At 42.3% G+C, this 18,842-nt stretch overlaps 1 protein-coding gene across 3 annotated transcripts in view; it reads right to left on the bottom strand.

Annotated features, from left to right (window-relative positions):
• The window catches only part of WDR37 (WD repeat domain 37), a 59,435-nt gene that overhangs the window by 19,321 nt on the left and 21,272 nt on the right, over nucleotides 1-18,842 (bottom strand). For all 3 annotated transcript variants that reach the window (XM_082841645.1, XM_082841644.1, XM_082841646.1), the window contains exons 6-9: nucleotides 17,995-18,130; nucleotides 16,997-17,068; nucleotides 12,899-12,943; nucleotides 10,694-10,770 (exon numbers count right to left, since the gene is read on the bottom strand). In XM_082841645.1, coding sequence (XP_082697771.1) covers nucleotides 10,694-10,770; nucleotides 12,899-12,943; nucleotides 16,997-17,068; nucleotides 17,995-18,130 — 330 coding nt within the window. The remainder of the gene's footprint in view (nucleotides 1-10,693; nucleotides 10,771-12,898; nucleotides 12,944-16,996; nucleotides 17,069-17,994; nucleotides 18,131-18,842) is intronic.

Here is an 18,842-nt window from a genome sequence, read left to right as displayed (position 1 = left end):
TTCACCATCTCCTACTTGGCTAAAACCCTGGGTCAAACATAAGAAGAAAAAATGAGGTGGCTACAACATCAAATGAGCTACAGTTCATTTCCACTAACCAATAAAAGGGGAAAATAAAATGATTTTCAACATTTTAAGTTTTCACCACAGATTAGGGGAAAAGTAATAAAACTAAACACAACTGAAAATCAATAATTTGTCACAATAAAAAAAGGAACATTCAGTTCTCAGAAGCCTATTTAAAACACGTTTAGAATTCTATTGCTATGTTAATAGACATGAGAGTTCACTTTATTTTCCTACATTATCAATAATCTTTTGTCAAAAGCTAAGGATAAAACAAAAAACCTAATAGTCACCCTAGGCTTCAGGTCTTTAAGAAAATACGGTGTATTCATTCAACAAATATTTATCAGGTGCTTACACGGTGCCAGACCACATGCTGGTCACACAGCAGAGAAGGGGAGATGGCCGCTGCCTGGCATGTCCACGTGGAACTTGTGTAGGAGGTGATGTGGGCCTGGGGCCCCGCCTCACAGAGTGTATGGGCCAGCGGGAGGCAGACACACGCTGGGCACAAGTGCACACACATGGGTACGGGAGCAGATGTCATAGGTATGGAAATACATGTCGTGCATACACACACATGGACACACACAGCGCACGGATGTATGTCATGTATACACACACAATAGAGGGATGTAACCTGAGCCGAGACTAGCCAGCAAAGCTTAAGAAAACCAGTGCTGCCCATCCAAGCACAAGGCTCGGGCTGGGCAGTAATGAGGGAGCACCACCTGCTCTTCCTTTCATGGCAGATCACGGAGTGGTCCCGGCACCGACCACACCTCAGGTGCATCTCAAATTCAAGCGGGGGTCCCCAGGGAACCTCCAAGCCCTGAGGCAGCAACTTTCAAGCAAGAAAAGTCCCTGCATCCAACACAAACAAAATCCTGAAGAAAATAAAGTCAACCTTACATTCTAAATAAACTATTAAGTTTTTTAATCTAAGTATTATATGTAATATTCCCTCTGACAAAATTGGTGCTTTTTAAATTTTATTTGGAAAAGGAAATCCATACAACATAAACTCATTTTCTGAACTTTCTGAGCATCAGTCTTCATGCACACCTCTGCCCCGTCCTCCTCCAGTGCTCACTGTTTCTTGAGTGAACGCGTGCATTAAGCACAGCACATGACAGTTTGGAAATCCCACGAGGGAAAAATCTGTGTTAAAATTAAATACATAATACACTGAATTAAAAATGAATTGTTAAGACCACTTATCTAAAGAAAACTCATTCCTACTCATTACTGGAATTCATTAATTACTTACCCCATCTCTAAATAGAACAACATTTAAAAGGATTAAAAAGAGAAAAACTAAAGGAATATTCACAGGCAGAGATATGAAAACTGGAAGATTACTATCATCCTCTAACAATTACAGCCAAAACGTAAATGGAAACCTAACGTTTGCTCGACTATATGAAATCACTCAGCGTCCTCTGCCTGGCGAAACTTCCCCCCACAGGAGCAGCACAGGGAAGGGCTGAGTGTGTGTAGACTCTACAGCAAAAAGCCACCCTCAACAGAAACTAGGAAGATCAAGTCACCAAAAAGGATAACTAAGACCCTGCGTGATTATCCAAAGAAGGTGCATCTGTATCCTACAGGAAAAGCAAGCATGTAACTGAGGGGTTTGTGGTTTAAACCTGTGGATTCATTCTTCTCAACATGCAACCTCTTTTGTTACCAACATTAAAACTTTACACACATGAGACATTCACAGAAAGATAGACAAGATGTAAAGGCAGAGGGCTATGTACCAGATGAAGGAACAAGATAAAACCCCAGAAAAACAACTAAATGAAGTGGAGATGGGCAACATTCCAGAAAAAGAATTCAGAATAATGATAGTGAAGATGATCCAGGACCTCGGAAAAAAAATGGAGGGGGCTTCCCTGGTGGTGCAGTGGTTGAGAGTCTGCCTGCAGATGCAGAGGACATGGGTTCGTGCCCCAGTCCAGGAAGGTCCCACGTGCCGTAGAGCAGCTGGGCCCGTGAGCCATGGCCGCTGAGCCTGCGCGTCCAGAGCCTGTGCTCCGCAACAGGAGAGGCCACAACAGTGAGAGGCCCGCGTACCGCAAAAAAAAAAAAAAAAAAATGGAGGCAAAGATCGAGAAGATGCAAGAAATGTTTAACAAAGATCTAGAAGAATTAAAGAACAAACAGAGATGAACACCACAATAACTGAAATGAAAAATACACTAGAAGGAACCAATAGCAGAATAACGGAGGCAGAAGAATGGATAAGTGACCTGGAAGACAGAATGGTGGAATTCACTGCTGTGGAACAGAATAAAGAAAAAAGAATGAAAAGAAATGAAGACAGCCTAAGAGACCTCTGAGACAACATTAAACGCAACAACATTCGCATGATATGGGCCCCAGAAGGAGAAGAGAGAGAGAAAGGAACAGAGAAAATATTTGAAGAGATTATAGTTGAAAACTTCCCTAACATGGGAAAGGAAATAGCCACCCAAGTCCAGGAAGTGCAGACAGTCCCATACAGGAAAAACCCAAGGAGAAACACGCCGAGACACATAGTAAGCAAATTGGCAAAAATTAAAGACAAAGAAAAATTATTGAAAGCAGCAAGAGAAAAATGACAAATAACATACAAGGGAACTCCCATAAGGTTAACAGCTGATTTCTCAGCAGAAATTCTACAAGCCAGAAGGGAGTGGCATGATATACTTAAAGTGATGAAAGGGAAGAACCTACAACTAAGATTACTCTACCCGTCAAGGATCTCATTCAGATTCGATGGAGAAATCAAAAGCTTTACAGGCAAGCAAAAGCTAAGAAAACTCAGCACCACCAAACCAGCTCTACAACAAATGCTAAAGGAACTTCTCTAAGTGGGAAACACAAGAGAAGAAAAGGATCTACAAAAACAAACCCAAAACAATTAAGAAAATGGTCACAGGAACATACATATCGATAATTACCTTAAACGTGAATGGATTAAATGCTCCAACCAAAAGACACAGGCTTGCTGAATGGATACAAAAAAAAAGACCCATATATATGCTATCTACAAGAGACCCACTTCAGACCTAGGGACACATTCAGACTGAAAGTGAGGGGATGGAAAGAGATGTTCCATGCAAATGGAAATCAAAAGAAAGCTGGAGTAGCAATACTCATATCAGATAAAATAGACTTTAAAATAAAGAATGTTACAAGAGACAAGGAAGGACACTACATAATGATCAAGGGATCAATCCAAGAAGAAGATATAACAATTATAAATATATACGCACCCAACATAGGAGCACCTCAATATATAAGGCAACTGCTAACAGGTATAAAAGAGGAAATCGACAGTAACACAATAGTAGTGGGGGACCTTAACACCTCACTTACACCAATGGACAGATCATCCAAACAGAAAATTAACAAGGAAACACAAGCTTTCAGTGACAATAGACGAAATAGATTTAATTGATATTAATAGGACATTCCATCCAAAAACAGCAGATTACACTTTCTTCACAAATGCACACAGAACATTCTCCAGGACAGATCACATCTTGGGTCACAAATCAAGCCTCAGTAAATTTAACAAATTGAAATCATATCAAGCATCTTTTCTGACCACAATGCTATGAGATCAGAAATCAATTACAGAGAAAAAAACGTAAAAAACACAAACACATGGAGGCTAAATAATACGTTACTAAATAACCAAGAGATCATTGAAGAAATCGAAAAGGAAATCAGAAAATGCTGAGACAAATGACAATGAAAACATGACAATCCAAAACCTATGGGATGCAGCAAACACAGTTGTAAGAGGGAAGTTTATAGCTATACAAGGCTACCTCATGAAACAAGAAAAATCTAAAATAAACAATCTAAGCTTACACCTAAAGGAACTAGAGAAAGAAGAACAAACAAAAGCCAAAGTTAGCAGAAGGATAGAAATCATAAAGATCAGATCAAAAATAAATGAAAAAGAAATGAAGGAAATGATAGCAAAGATCAATAAAACTAAAAGCTGGTTCTTTGAGAAGATAATCAAAATTGATAAACCATTAGCCAGACTCATCAAGGAAAAAAGAGAGAAGACTCACATCAATAGAATTACAAATGAGAAAGGAGAAGGAACTGACAATGCAGAAATACAAAGGATCATGAGAGATTACTACAAGCAACTATATGCCAATAAAATGGACAACCTGGAAGAAATGGACAAATTCTTAGAAATGCACAACCTTCCGAGACTGAACCAGGAAAAAATAGAAAATATGAACGGACTAATCACAAGCAATGAAATTGAAACTGTGATGAAAAATCTTCCAACAAACAAAAGCCCAGAACCAGATGGCTTCACAGGCAAATTCTTTCAAACATTTAGAGAAGAGCTAACACCTATCCTTCTCAAACTCTTCCAAAATATAGCAGAGGCAGGAACACTCTCAAACTCATTCTACAAGGCCACCATCACCCTGATACCAAAACCAGATAAAGATGTCACAAAAAAAGTAAACAACAGACCAATATCACTGATGAACATAGATGCAAAAATCCTCAACAAAATACTAGCAAACAGAATCCAACAGCACATTAAAAAGATCATACACCATGATCAGGTAGGGTTTATCCCAAGAATGCAAGGATTCTTCAATATACGCAAATCAATCTATGTGATACACCATATTAACAAATTGACAGAGAAAAACCATATATGATCATCTCAATAGATGCAGAGAAAGCTTTCGACAAAATTCAACACCCATTTATAATAAAAACCCTCCATAAAGTAGGCATAGAGGGAACTTACCTCAACATAATAAAGGCCATATATGACAAACCCACAGCCAACATCATCCTCAATGGTGAAACACTGAAACCATTTCCTCTAAGATCAGGAACAAGACAAGGCTGCCCACTCTCACCACTATTATTCAACATAGTTCTGGAAGTTCTAGCCACAGCAATCAGAGAAGAAAAAGAAATAAAAGGAATCCTAATCAGAAAAGAAGAAGTAAAGCTGCCACTGTTTGCAGATGACATGATACTATACATAGAGAATCCTAAAGATGTTACCAGAAAACTGCTAGAGCTAATCAATAAATTTGGTAAAGTAGCAGGTACAAAATTAATGCAGAAATCTCTTGCATTCCTATACACTAATGATGAAAAATCTGAAAGTGAAATTAAGAAAACACTCCCGTTTACCACAGCAACAAAAAGAATACCTAGGAATAAACCTACCTAAGGAGACAAAAGACCTATGTGCAGAAAATTATAACACACTGATGAAAGAAATGAAAGACGATAAATAGATGGAGAGATATACCAAGTTCTTGGATTGGAAGAATCAACATTTTGAAAATGACTATACTACTCAAAGCAATTTACAGATTCAATGCAATCCCTATCAAACTACCAGAGGCATTTTTCACAGAACTAGAACAAAAAATTTCACAATCTGTATGGAAACATAAAAGACCCCGAATAGCCAAAGGTATCTTGAGAAAGAAAAACGGAGATAGAGGAATCAGGCTTGTGGACTTCACACTATACTACAAAGCTACACTATTCAAGACAGTATGGTACTGGCACAAAAACAGAAATATCGATCAATGGAACAGGACAGAAAGCCCAGAGATAAACCCATGCATATATGGTCACCTTATCTTTGAAAAAGGAGGCAAGAATATACAATGGAGAAAAGATACCCTCTTCAATCAGAGGTGCTGGGAAAACTGGACAGCTACATGTAAAAATGAAATTAGAACATTTCCTAACACCAAACACAAAAGTAAACTCAAAATGGATTAAAGACCTAAACGTTAAGGCCAGACACTATCCAACTCTTAGAGGAAAACACAGGCAGAACACTCTATGACATAAATCACAGCAAGATCCTTTTTGACCCAGCTCCTAGAGAAATGGAAATAAAAACAAAAATAAACAAATGGGACCTAATGATTAACTTAAAAGCTTTTGCACAGCAAAGGAAACCATAAACAAGACGAAAAGATAACCCTCAGAATGGGAGAAAACATTTGCAAATTTAGCAACTGACAAAGGATTAATCTCCAAACTTTACAAGCAGCTCATGTAGCTCAATATCAAAAAAAGAAACAACCCAATCCAAAAATGGGCAAAAGACCTAAACAGACATTTCTCCAAAGAAGATACACAGATTGCCAACAAACGCATGAAAGAATGCTCAACATCATTAATCATTAGAGAAATGCAAATCAAATTTACAATGCAATATCATCTCACACCAGTCAGAATGGCCATCATCAAAAAATCTACAAACAATAAATGCTGGAGAGGGTGTGGAGAAAAGAGAACCCTCATACACTGCTGGTGGGAATGTAAATTGATACAGCCACTTTGGAGAACAGTATGGAGGTTCCTTAAAAAACTAAAAGTAGAATTACCATATGACCCAGCAATCCCACTACTGGGCATATACCCTGAGAAAACCATAATTCAAAGAGTCACGTACCACAATGTTCATTGCAGCTCTATTTACAATAGCCAGGACATGGAAGCAACCTAAGTGTCCATCAGCAGATGAATGGATAAACAAGATGTGGCACATATATACGATGGAATATTACTCAGCCATAAAAAGAAACAAGATTGAGTTATTTGTAGTGAGGTGGATGGACCTAGAGTCTGTCACACAGAGTGAAGTAAGTTAGAAAAAGGAAAACAAATACCGTATGCTAACACATATATATGGAATCTGAAAAAAAAAAAAGGTCATGAAGAGCCTAGGGACAAGACAGGAATAAAGATGCAGACCTACTAGAGAATGGACTTGAGGACATGGTGGGGGGGATGGGTAAGCTGGGACAAAGTGAGAGAGTGGTAGTGTATATATGGACATATATACACTACCAAATGTAAAACAGATAGCTAATGGGAAGCAGTCGCATAGCACAAGGGAGATCAGCTCAGTGCTTTGTGACCAGCTAGATGGGTGGGATACGGAGGGTGGGAGGGAGGGAGATGCAAGAGGGAGGAGATATGGGGATATATGTATATGTATAACTGATTCACTCTGTTATAAAGCAGAAACTAACACACCACTGTAAAGCAATTATACGCCAATAAAAATGTTAAAAATAAATAAATAGAGTAGCAAAAAAAAGAAAAAGAGGGAGAGGACTCAAATCAATAAAATTAGAAATGAAAAGGAGAAGTTACAACAGACACTGCAGAAATACAAAGCATCCTAAGAGACTACTAGAAGCAACTCTATGCCAATAAAATGGACAACCTGGAAGAAATGGACAAATTCTTAGAAAGGTATAAACTTCCAAGACTGAACCAGGAAGAAATAGAGAATATGAACAGACCAATCACAAGCAATGACATTGAAACTGTGATGAAAAATCTTCCAACAAACAGAAGTCCAGGACCAGATGGCTTCACAGGTGAATTCTATCAAACATTTAGAGAAGAGCTAACACCCATCCTTCTCAAACACTTCCAAAATATAGCAGAGGGAGGAACACTCTCAAACTCATTCTACAAGGCCACCATCACCCTGATACCAAAACCAGACAAAGATGTCACAAAAAAAGTAAACAACAGACCAATATCACTGATGAATATAGATGCAAAAATCCTCAACAAAACACTAGCAAACAGAATCCAACACATTAAAAGGATCATACACCATGATCAAGTGGGATTTATACCAGGGATGCAAGGATTCTTCAATATACACAAATCAATCAATGTGATACACCATATTAACAAACTGAAGAATAAAAACCATATGATCACCTCAATAAATGCAGGAAAAGCTTTTGACAAAATTCAACACCCATTTATGATAAAAACTCTCCAGAAAGTGGGCACAGAGGGAACCTACATCAACATAATAAAGCCCATATACAACAAACCCACAGCAAACATCATTCTCAATGGTGAAAAACTGAAAGCATTTCCTCTAAGATCAGGAATAAGATGAGAATGTCCACTCTCGTCCCTATTATTCAACATAGTTTTGGAAGTCCTAGCCATGGCAATCAGAGAAGAAAAAGAAATAAAAGGAATACAAACTGGAAAAGAAGAAGTAAAACTGTCACTGTTTGCAGATGACATGATACTATACATAGGGAATCCTAAAGATGCTACCAGAAAACTACTAGAGCTAATCAATGAATTTGTAAAGTTGCAAGATACAAAATTAACACACAGAAATCTCTTGCATTCCTATACACTAATGATGCAAAACCTGAAAGAGAAATTAAGCAAACACTCCCATTTACCACTGCAACAAAAAGAATAAAATACCTAGGAATAAACCTACCTAGGGAGACAAAAGACCTGTATGCAGAAAACTGTAAGACACTGTTGAAAGAAATTAAAGATGATACCCACAGATGAAGAGGTATACAATGTTCTTGGATTGGAAGAATCAATATTGTGAAAATGACTATTACCCAAAGCAATCTAGATTCAATGCAATCCCTATCAAATTACCAATGGCATTTTTTACAGAACTAGAACAAAAAATCTTGAAATTTGTATGGAGACACAAAAGACCCCGAATAGCCAAAGCAGTCTTGAGGGAAAAAAACGGAGCTGGAGGAATCAGACTCCCTGACTTCAGACTATACTACAAAGCTACAGTAATCAAGACAATATGGTACTGGCACAAAAACAGAAATACAGATCAATGGAACAGGATAGAAAGCCCAGAGATAAACCCACGCACCTACGGTCAACTAATCTATGACAAAGGAGGCAAGGATATACAACGGAGAAAAAACAGTCTCTTCAATAAGTGGTGCTGGCAAAACTGGGCAGCCACATGTAAAAGAATGAAATTAGAACACTCCCTAACACCATACACAAAAATAAACTCAAAATGGATTAGAGACCTAAATGTAAGACCGGACACTATAAAACTCTTAGAGGAAAACATAGGAAGAACATTCTTTGACATAAATCACAGCAAGATCTTTTTTGATCCACCTCCTAGAGTAATGGAAATAAAAACAAAAATAAACAAATGGGACCTTATGAAACTTAAAAGCTTTTGCAAAGCAAAGGAAACTACAAACAAGACGAAAAGACAACCGTGAGAATGGGAAAAAATATTTGCAAATGAATCAACGGACAAAGAATTAATCTCTAATATATATAAGCAGCTCATGTAGCTCAATATTAAAAAAACAAACAACCCAATCAAAAAATGGGCAGAAGACCTAAATAGATATTTCTCCAAAGAGGACATACAGATGGCCAAGAAGCACATGAAAAGCTGCTCAACATCACTCATTATTAGAGAAATGCAAATCAAAACTACAATGAGGTATCACCTCACACCAGTTAGAATGGGCATCATCAGAAAATCTACAAACAACAAATGCTGGAGAGGGTATGAAGAAAAGGGAGCCTTCTTGTACTGTTGGTGGGAATGTAAATTGATACAGGCACTATGGAGAACAGTATGGAGGTTCCTCAAAAAACTAAAAACAGAATTACCATATAACCCAGAAATCCCACTACTGGGCATATACCCAGAGAAAACCATAATTCAAAAAGACACATGCACCCCAATGTTCATGGTTGCGCTATTTACAACAGCCAGGTCATGGAAGCAACCCTAAATGCCCAATGACAGACAAATGGATAAAGAAGATGTGGTACGTATATACGATGGAATATTATTCAGCCATAAAAAGGAACGAAATTGGGTCATTTGTAGAGATGTGGATGAATCTAGAGACTGTCATACAGAGTGAAGTAAGTCAGAAAGAGAAAAACAAATATATATTAACGCATACATGTGGAACCTAGAAAAATGGTACAGATGAACTGGTTTGCAGGGCAGAAATAGAGACACAGATGTAGAGAACAAACGTATGGACACCAAGGGGGAAAAGTGGCGGGGAGGTGGTGGTGTGATGAATTGGCTATTGGGATTGACATGTATATACTGATGAGTATAAAATGGATGACTAATAAGAACCTGCTGTATAAAAAAATAAGTAAAATTAAATTTTAAAAAAAAGGAAGCAGGCACAAAAAAAAAACTTTACCCACATGCAAATGATATCACATGCACCAGTGACATACAGGATTTACCTCACATGAAAGACAGACAAGTTGTCTAAAATCAAATACATAAAATATTAAGAAGTATAACTTAACCATAAAATTTTAAAGAAGTAATGTAAACGTTTAACATTTGTGGAAAGGAAAGTGAAAGCAAACACACCCGGATACAGACAAAGACTCGGCCCTGGTCCGCTCAGCAGCCAGGCTGGGGCCAGCCCTCTGGCTGTGGTGAGTGCTCGTGTCCTGGCTGGCAGGTGTCCTCACATGGCCTCTCCTCGGTGCGTGCAACGAGAAGGTACAGGGAGCCCTCAGGTGCCTCTTCTACAGACACCGATCCTACTGGATCAGGGCCCCACCCTTGTGACCTTATTTGACCTTAATGACTTCCTTAGAGGCCCATCTCCAAATACAGCCTCATGGGGGGTTAGGACTCTACTCTATCTAACCTATGAGTTTTGGGGACACACACATTCGGCCCACAACACAAATTGTAAGTTTATCCTAAAACTCACAAGCATCCAGAACCTACCAACATACCCCATATCGTGCTTTCAGGGTAAGTAAATGTGCTGCTTACACTAGTGTCGGCTGCAGGCTGAGGAGTGGGCAGCTGAACCGCATACCTCCAGACATGGGCGGTCTGATCTCCAGAAGCTGAGGAGAGAAAGAGGGGAAATTACCCGAGGTGCAAACATGCGCTGGCTAGGCTCCTGCTAAATTCTGTACCTGAGGGATTGCAAGTGACTGACTATACTTAAACAGCTACTTCTGAGACTATGTAACGCTACTGAGAATAGCAAAAGTATACAAAGATAATGATTATCTATAAAAATAAACCCCCTTCATCTTAGGGAGGAAAGCTGTGAAGGTTCAGAGAAAATTTACAAGTTGCAGATTTTATTTTCCATCTGGCCAACCTAAGAAAACAGAAACCCAAAATAACTCAAGGGCACGTTCCCATTCACTGAACCTGGATGCGCCCCACAGCTGGCTATGCAGCCCCTGGTACTGAGACCTTGCTATCACCAGCCAGGCCGCAAGGCGATACTTGGACTTGGGAAAAAACAGAGGGCAGGTGAGGGGCACAGGCAGGCCCGCAGACGTGCGAAAGGGCCACCTCCACTGCCCCCACGACAGCACTGTCTGAACCCCACCTTCTCTGCGTGGCTGCACAGCTTCCCCAAGGCAGCAAATGGCGGCACGTGTCTTGTGGCGTCGAATGGATTTAGTGCCTGACCTGCCCATCTCCTTCCGAGTCAGCATCCTGTCCAAACCCCCGTCTGGCGCTCCACTCTCCAGGCCACTACTTTATGTTTCCATTTCCTGCTGCAGCTTCCTGACGTGTCTCGATTTCATCCCCTTCATTCCAGCCTGGTTGTCACTGGTCTCCGTCTCTTCCCAACCACAAAACAAATGGCCCACATAACTAGGTTAAACTCCTGGCCTCCTTTACTCCCCAGATGTTGATTCAGGCATCCACTAGCTCTGTGGGGGAGGCCTGTTAAAACTGGACCCTCAAAGGACCCTGCCACCTGACTGACTTGAGTGTAAGAGCACTGATTAGTCCCACTTCTGTCCTCTGTCCTGGGGTAAGCAGAACTGGCCCATGGGCCAAATCCAGGCAGCCACCCACCCTGTAAACACAAACAAGGGTCACTGCCCACTGCCATATCCCCTCATCCGTGCACCATCTCTGCTGCTTCCGTGGCAACGGAGCTGAGCAGCTGTGACTCAGACCGTGTGGCCTCAAGATGAAAACAGTTACTTCTGGTCCTTTACAGAAAAGCTTGCTGACCTCTTATCTAGACAAACACTCGTCCTTCAGGTTACCATCCGTGTCCCCAAAACACCATGGGGGTCCACAGGTGTCAGACAGTTTTATGGAAAAACTCAATATGATAAGGTGTCATTTTATTTTTTCTTAATTTTTATTTTAATTTATTTACTTATTTATTTTTGGCTGTGTTGGGTCTTCGTTGCTGCACACGGGCTTTTTTTAAAAAATTTATTTATTTTTGGCGGCAATGAGTCTTCGTTGCTGCACGTGGGCTTTCTCTAGTTGCGGCGAGCAGGGGCTATTCTTCGTTGCAGTGCACGGGCTTCTCATTGCAATGGCTTCTCTTGTTGCAGAGCATGGACTCTAGGTGCATGGGCTTCAGTAGTTGCAGCACACGGGCTCAGTAGCTGTGGCGCATGGGCTTAGCTGCTCCCCAGCATATGGGACCTTCCCAGACCAGGGCTCAAACCCGTGTGCTCTGCATTGCCAGGCAGATTCTTAACCACTGTGCCACCAGGGAAGTCCCTATAATCAAGGTGTTTTTAAACTACGTGAAATGAAGACAAACCCAAGGTACCACAGCTCTTTCCAGGTGAACTGCCTGGGAAGGAGTAAAGATGCGGGCCTGCAGAGAGCCCGACTCGGGGCTGCTAAATTCCTCATCTCTGTGCCGACAGCATCAGAGAAGCGAGCACATTCCCGCAAGCAGGAAGAGCCGGTGGCAGGGACAGGCTTTGTAAAAAGACCTCCAGGAGAACGCGGCCGAGTTCAAGCTGACATTAAAAGTTCACCTAATTCGCAATCCACTACTCATTTTAAAAAAAAAGTACCCCTCAGTATAGTTTTCTTTATTCATTTCTCGTGCAATTTGTAAAATGTCTACTAACGACTAACTTCTGTGAAAGGTGTGGCTAAGCCTGATGCTACTGATGAGAAAGGAATGATGACAGCTGTTTTCAGATCAGCAATAACTGTTCAATAAATAAAAAACCAAAATCAACATACCGGTGAGAGCCAACTGTTCTGATGGATGAAATTTAATGGAATTTACTGCAAAATAAAAATATTACAGAAACAGGTTTAAAATAAGAACATATCAATATTTATTATAATTACAGCATGTATTGCAAAGTTAAATTTAAAAACTAAAGGAACTATGATAGTTCAATATTAAATATCCTAATTCAGTTAAACTATGAATAAACACGTAAGTTAAAGAGAACAGAGGTAGTGCCACATGCCGTGGCCAAAAAAAAAAGAAGAGAGATACAATACAAAGTAACTAAATATGAATAGGATTAAATATTCTGCTCAAGAATAGGCTACACAGAAAAAGGATATTAATAATCTATTTTTTATACATAGGGAAGTCACCTAGAGTTAAAAATAAACCAGGATGAAAAAAGAAAACGTAATTATAACAAGCAGAAGCAGATTATGGTGGTGCACACTGTTTATTGCCTACCCAGCTGTCCACAAGCCCACCCTTCCAAAAACCCAGTCTGTTCTGTTCCATAAGACTCAGGAACTCAGAGAAGGCAAGCCCCTGATGGCCTAGGGACGGTTCGGATCGGAATGGATCGGGACCAGATGAGAACAGTTATGATACCCTCCCAGTCTCCTCTCCAGATGCAGGAATCTGCCCAAGGTGTCCTGGGGAGGCTCCGGCCCCATGACAACACTGCCCGGAGACTGACCGGTCCTGAGCCTGCCTGCCTGCCAAGGAGCTCTCCTCAGGCAGACAACGAGAGGCTGGAAGGGTGGAGGTCACTGTTCCCAGTCGGCAGCTCCCTGTCACCCCAACACATACCGACCCAAGGCACTGGAGAGCCAGCTCACACCCCCCACAGCCCAGACACAGGACGTACAGGGAGCTTCCCAAACCTCAGCAAGTTCTCTCTTCCACTAAGACTCTGTCAGGTACGCCATTAGATTGATACTTTTCTAAGAATCTGAAAAATGCTAGAAGATGCTCTTTTACCATTAACACTAGACCAGAGAGAACTGTGGGAAGAGCTGGTGAAAGCTGTGACTGCCTTAAAAATGTTAAATAGAAAATGCCGCAAATAAACACTACTAACAAACAGTATTAATGCCCCCAATTTCAACCATCAATTGTTACTTTCTGGTGTCTATGTGAACTCCAGCAAATCAGTGTTGCAAGCAGGAACATTTGTAATACTCACAGATGACCACAAGGTTTAAGTGAAGAACGCAGGCAACGTGCTTAGCCAAGAATCTGGCAAACGGTGGGCGCCAATGACCACCAGCTGCAGGGCCAGTTTATTCTCAGTACTGTTCACACAGACGTTAACAGCACAACATCACTACGTGGGGTGGGGGGACCCCAGCATGTGTGGGTGCAACGAGGCCTTAAAGCCCAAAGTCAGCGGGTCGGGCCAACCCACAGCCCCACCAGCAGCTTATTCACAGCACAGCTAATGTCACTCACAGCAGCCACATGAGGAATAGAAGAGAGGGGGCCAGAGACCACAGTTCCTTATAACAAGCTCCAAGATCGTGTGTGTCTAACAAGACACATGCCCCCACCCGGCCGGCTCCACTCGGTTCCCTAACGCCAGGGGTTAGGGGGTGCGTGGGGGGAAAGGGCACAAACCTCGGGCACCTCCTCTCTGGAGGCAGCTCCGCCAGTCCACAGGTGGGCACATTCTGCTCAGAGGACCCAAGAGGAAGGAGGCAGGCGCTAGGCACGTCAACCCACCTGCAGGGAGCTGTGCTGATTAAAAACCCCAGGGCTCCACACTCCCCTGTTACAGTAACTCAGTCACACAATCAGCACCACCAGGTGGAAAAAGCAAAAGCAGGGCGTAAACACGACAAAGACAGTGCCCAAAGCAGCCTGTGCTCTGCTCTCTCCTCAGACTCCTCTAAGTGCATGACAAGTCTAGAAAGAAACAGGCACAAACTCATAGCAACAGAGACGGAAGACAGTGAGAAGAGGCACCCGGGAAACGCCAGGGTGCAAACACACAGGTGACCACAGGGGGCCAACAGGACACAGGGGTGATGGCACCTGAGTGGACACGGGGGTGATTGCAGGTGACTGAGTGGACATGGGGGTACATTTCTAGACCTCCAAGTCCCACCAAATGTCCAACACAATGCTTTTGTAAGAAGACCTAAAAGACAAATCCTAAAGTCTTCCAGAGACAAATATCCAACTACCTATGAAGGACCAAGATTCAAAAGAGCATTATTAGACTTTTAATATCAATTCTGAAAGCTATGAAAAAACAAGTCAGGGACTTCCCTGGTGGCACAGTGGTTAAGAATATGCCTGCCAATGCAGGGGACACAGGTTAAATCCCTGGTCTGGGAAAATTCCACGTGCTATGGAGCAACTAGGCCCGCATGCCACAACTACTGAGCCCACACGCCACAACTACTGAAGCCCACATACCTAGAGCCCAAGCTCCGCAACAAGAGAAGCCCCTGCTCACCGCAACTAGAGAAAGCCTTTGCGCATCAACAAAGACCCAACACAGCCAAAAATAAATAAATAAATAAATTTATAAGAAATAAAAAATTTTAAATTTTTTAAAAAGAAAAAAAAAACAGGTCAGCAGAGCACTATCTTCATTTTCAAAGAAAAGTACTTCCTACATAGAAGACTATACTCAGCCAAACTACCCATCAAGTGTAAAGGTAAAATACATTCTTCAAGCATTTTACAGTCTCAAAATTTTTCCTGTAAGACCCTTTAAGAAGGAAGCTACTGAAAGACAGGCTTCCCTGGAGAAAGAGAAAGAACAGAAGACAGGAGGTAACGGAGGACAGAGGTGGAGAGAAAGCCCAGGAGGACAAAGGAGGTAGACTGCAGGCATCTGTGCTACAGTCCTGGGTACCAACTGTCAGAGGGAGGGGAGGCTTCAGGGAGGGGCCAGAGTGACAGCAAAGGAACACAGACATGCAGGGAATGCCACATTTCAGGCAGATCTGCACGAAACAAGACCAAAATAAAAGGCCACTTTTCCCTTCAGAGGAAGCAAAACTGGGGATTGCAAGTAAGGTACGTGCTTGGGAGCTGTGAACTATATGGATGCAGCCACAAGTAGGTAAAACCTGAACATCCATTTAAATGGAAGTTGAGCCGTAACCATTTCACGATGACGAGGAGCACAGAGGGATGGAGGGAGGAAGCAAGCCAATCTCCTTCTCCTTAATAAGAGTCACTTCCTTGTAGAAAACTCCAAAATTAAGAAATAATAAGATAGACTAGTTTTTTAAATAGAAGAAAAAAGCAAACTATTTAAAACTGTTAAAAGTGGTCACCTTTTCAGAAGTGAAAATGAGGAGTGAGGAGGGATGAGCAGGAGACTGCTGTGAATTTTTTATACAGGCTGGCTAACACTTTAATTTTTAGGTTGTCTATTTAGCCTGTCACATCCACTGCAGGCAGCAGCAGCCACCCAGACACAGACCTGGGGGAAGACAGTGGGTCCCAGCTGGAGGGGACGGCAGATGAGGCAGGAGTGTATATGGGGCGGGGACATTCCATGTGGAAAGGTAGGAGTTGGTTCTCACGCTGAGGCGACAGGGATAGACGAAAGCAGGTACCCTAAGAGAAGGAGGAGCCTGGCCACGGCCCTGACAGGACAGCAGGTACTCCCTCCCCCAACAGGACGGAAGACACGCAGAGGAAGGGGTTTCACCCAAGTCCGTGGGGGACACACCTAACCCTGGAGGCGGAGGGCGGACACCACTGCCAAGCCTGTCAGCAGGGGTGAGGGGTGAGTGAGCCGGGGGGCAGCGTGGCACATGGCCTGGAGCCGGGGCGCTGGGAGGAACAGAGACATCTGCCCACCAGTGCCCACAGGAAAAAGCCCCACATCCACACCCACCAGGATCCCAGGGGCTGACGCACAAAGCACCTCTGCACCGAGGACCCTCCCAATGGAACACAGTTCATGATGCTAGTGCACATGTTCCAGTTCCAAAGTGTGCACAGGTGGCCAGCTTTCTACGCCACCCTTGGGACAACGCTGTTCAGGGAGCTGAGCTGCCCCTTCGTGAAGCTCACACAGTCAGAGGCAGAGGCCCGGCCCTCCCTGGGAGAGGACGCCCCATGGTCCCACTGCTCACCTGACCCCACGTGGCCCGTGTACTTGGCGAGGCTCCGCCCCGTCTCAATGCTCCAGAGCAGAGCCGTGTGATCTGCAAGATTGAAACGAACATGAGTGAGCTGCCGATTTTATGGTCTTTTTAATAAAAGAGGAAGATAAAAATTCTAAAACTGAGAAGTTACATCACCACCAGTACCTCGTGCAACTGTGCTCAAACTCCTCTGTGATCCAATTGATCCGAGAGGATAGGAGGCCAGTGACCCATCCAAGGCCACAGAACCAGCAGGGGGAACCTAGAGACCTGAATGCCTAGGCACTGTGCACTGCCGGCACCAGGCTGGGGACTTGGGACACAGGGGTCACTTGAGTCAAGGGCTCGTTATTTTGTTGAAATATTAAGACTTTTCAGAATATCAAAAGCTATATTCAAATGCAAGTAGCATCCAAATCCAGTTACAAATTATTTGAGATAATACATGCTCTTTGGACCTCTCCTCTCTGGGCACAGTAATAAAAAGCTAAAAAGGAGCCTTAATAAGGGAAACCTGAAACAAAATGCCGATTATCCAAGTGAGATTTCAGAAATATCAGAAAAGGGTCTCTGTATTCTTTTCTGAAACTGTAATTTCCAAAATAATCTGGGGTGCTCACATATGAACACAGTCTTAAACAAAAGAAAGAACTTTCTTCATCATTCTAATGACATTAGCATTTCCTATTTCCACTATAAAAGGTAGGAGCTAGTGAGTAACTTTTCACAGGCTGGCAGTCATTTTCCACAAGTGAGCACATTTTTAATTTTAGGAATTTTTTTCTGAAGGATTATTAGGTTACGCACCTTAACTAGCTCTCAAAAGCATCTCCTCTCCAATGAGGAGAAAGGGGGGGGTCTCTCTAACACCACCCTGGGGCTCCTGACGGCAGACTCCTCTACATGCTTAGGTTTCAACGCCACTCGGCCACTTCTGCTTCCAGGGCAGGCCACGGCTGCTAGCAGTGAGGCTGGTGTGGACTCACCGGCAGACGCGGTCCCCAGCACCACAGGCTGCGTCCTCGCCACACTGACATCCCAGATGCCATCCCTGTGGCCGATGTACTCCTTCACGAGCTGGCACACTGCCCTGGACGTGGTGGTCTTGAAGCTGGAGACGATCTGAAATTGTGATGGTAATTTACTGAGTGAATGTGTTTAAGTTAAAAAAAAATAAGACAGCATGTCTTGAAGATGCATAAATCACTGAATAGAAAATTTTAAATGTTACAGCAACACAACATAGGTGCAGCTGGATCTCACATAGCAGGAAGAAAGTCCTTATGAAGGCCTCGGAAGAGCCCCACGATCCCCCCACTTCCAATGCTTGCCTACCTGTGTACCTTACACGTCCTCTCCCACAAATCCAAACCATCAGACAAAATATCCAAATTTTCAAAAAAAAAAAAAACTTAGGAAGGTATACCCCAAACCCTTAACGCTAATTATTCTTATTATTTGGGAACTTGTGCTTTTTTATTTTTGGTAATTCATACCAACCACATATTATCAGGAGGAAAAGAGTCCAAGGCAGGGAAGGAAACAAAAGACAACACTTGTAATAGATGAGGTTACTGAGCATGGGCTCGGCACCGGCCCTGCACTAGGAAAGGGCTGTTGCTCTGCTCCTGTATGACACAAACAGCAAATAATTCTCACTTTCTTTTATAAGTGCACGAGGAAGATGCTAATTAAACACAAAGAGTTTGGTTTCTAAATTGTCTAAGATAAAAGATGGCTTTTCAGCTTTTAATTAAATTAGAATAATTAAATTAATCAGAATACTGAAACCGTAAAATCAAGTGAAAAAGAAAAATGGGTGGTATTACAGAGC

Source organism: Leucopleurus acutus (genome assembly GCF_964270905.1).
Source record: "Leucopleurus acutus genome assembly, chromosome: 1".
NCBI classification, from domain to species: Eukaryota; Metazoa; Chordata; class Mammalia; order Artiodactyla; family Delphinidae; genus Leucopleurus; species Leucopleurus acutus.
This window is presented reverse-complemented; position numbering and strand designations above follow the sequence as displayed.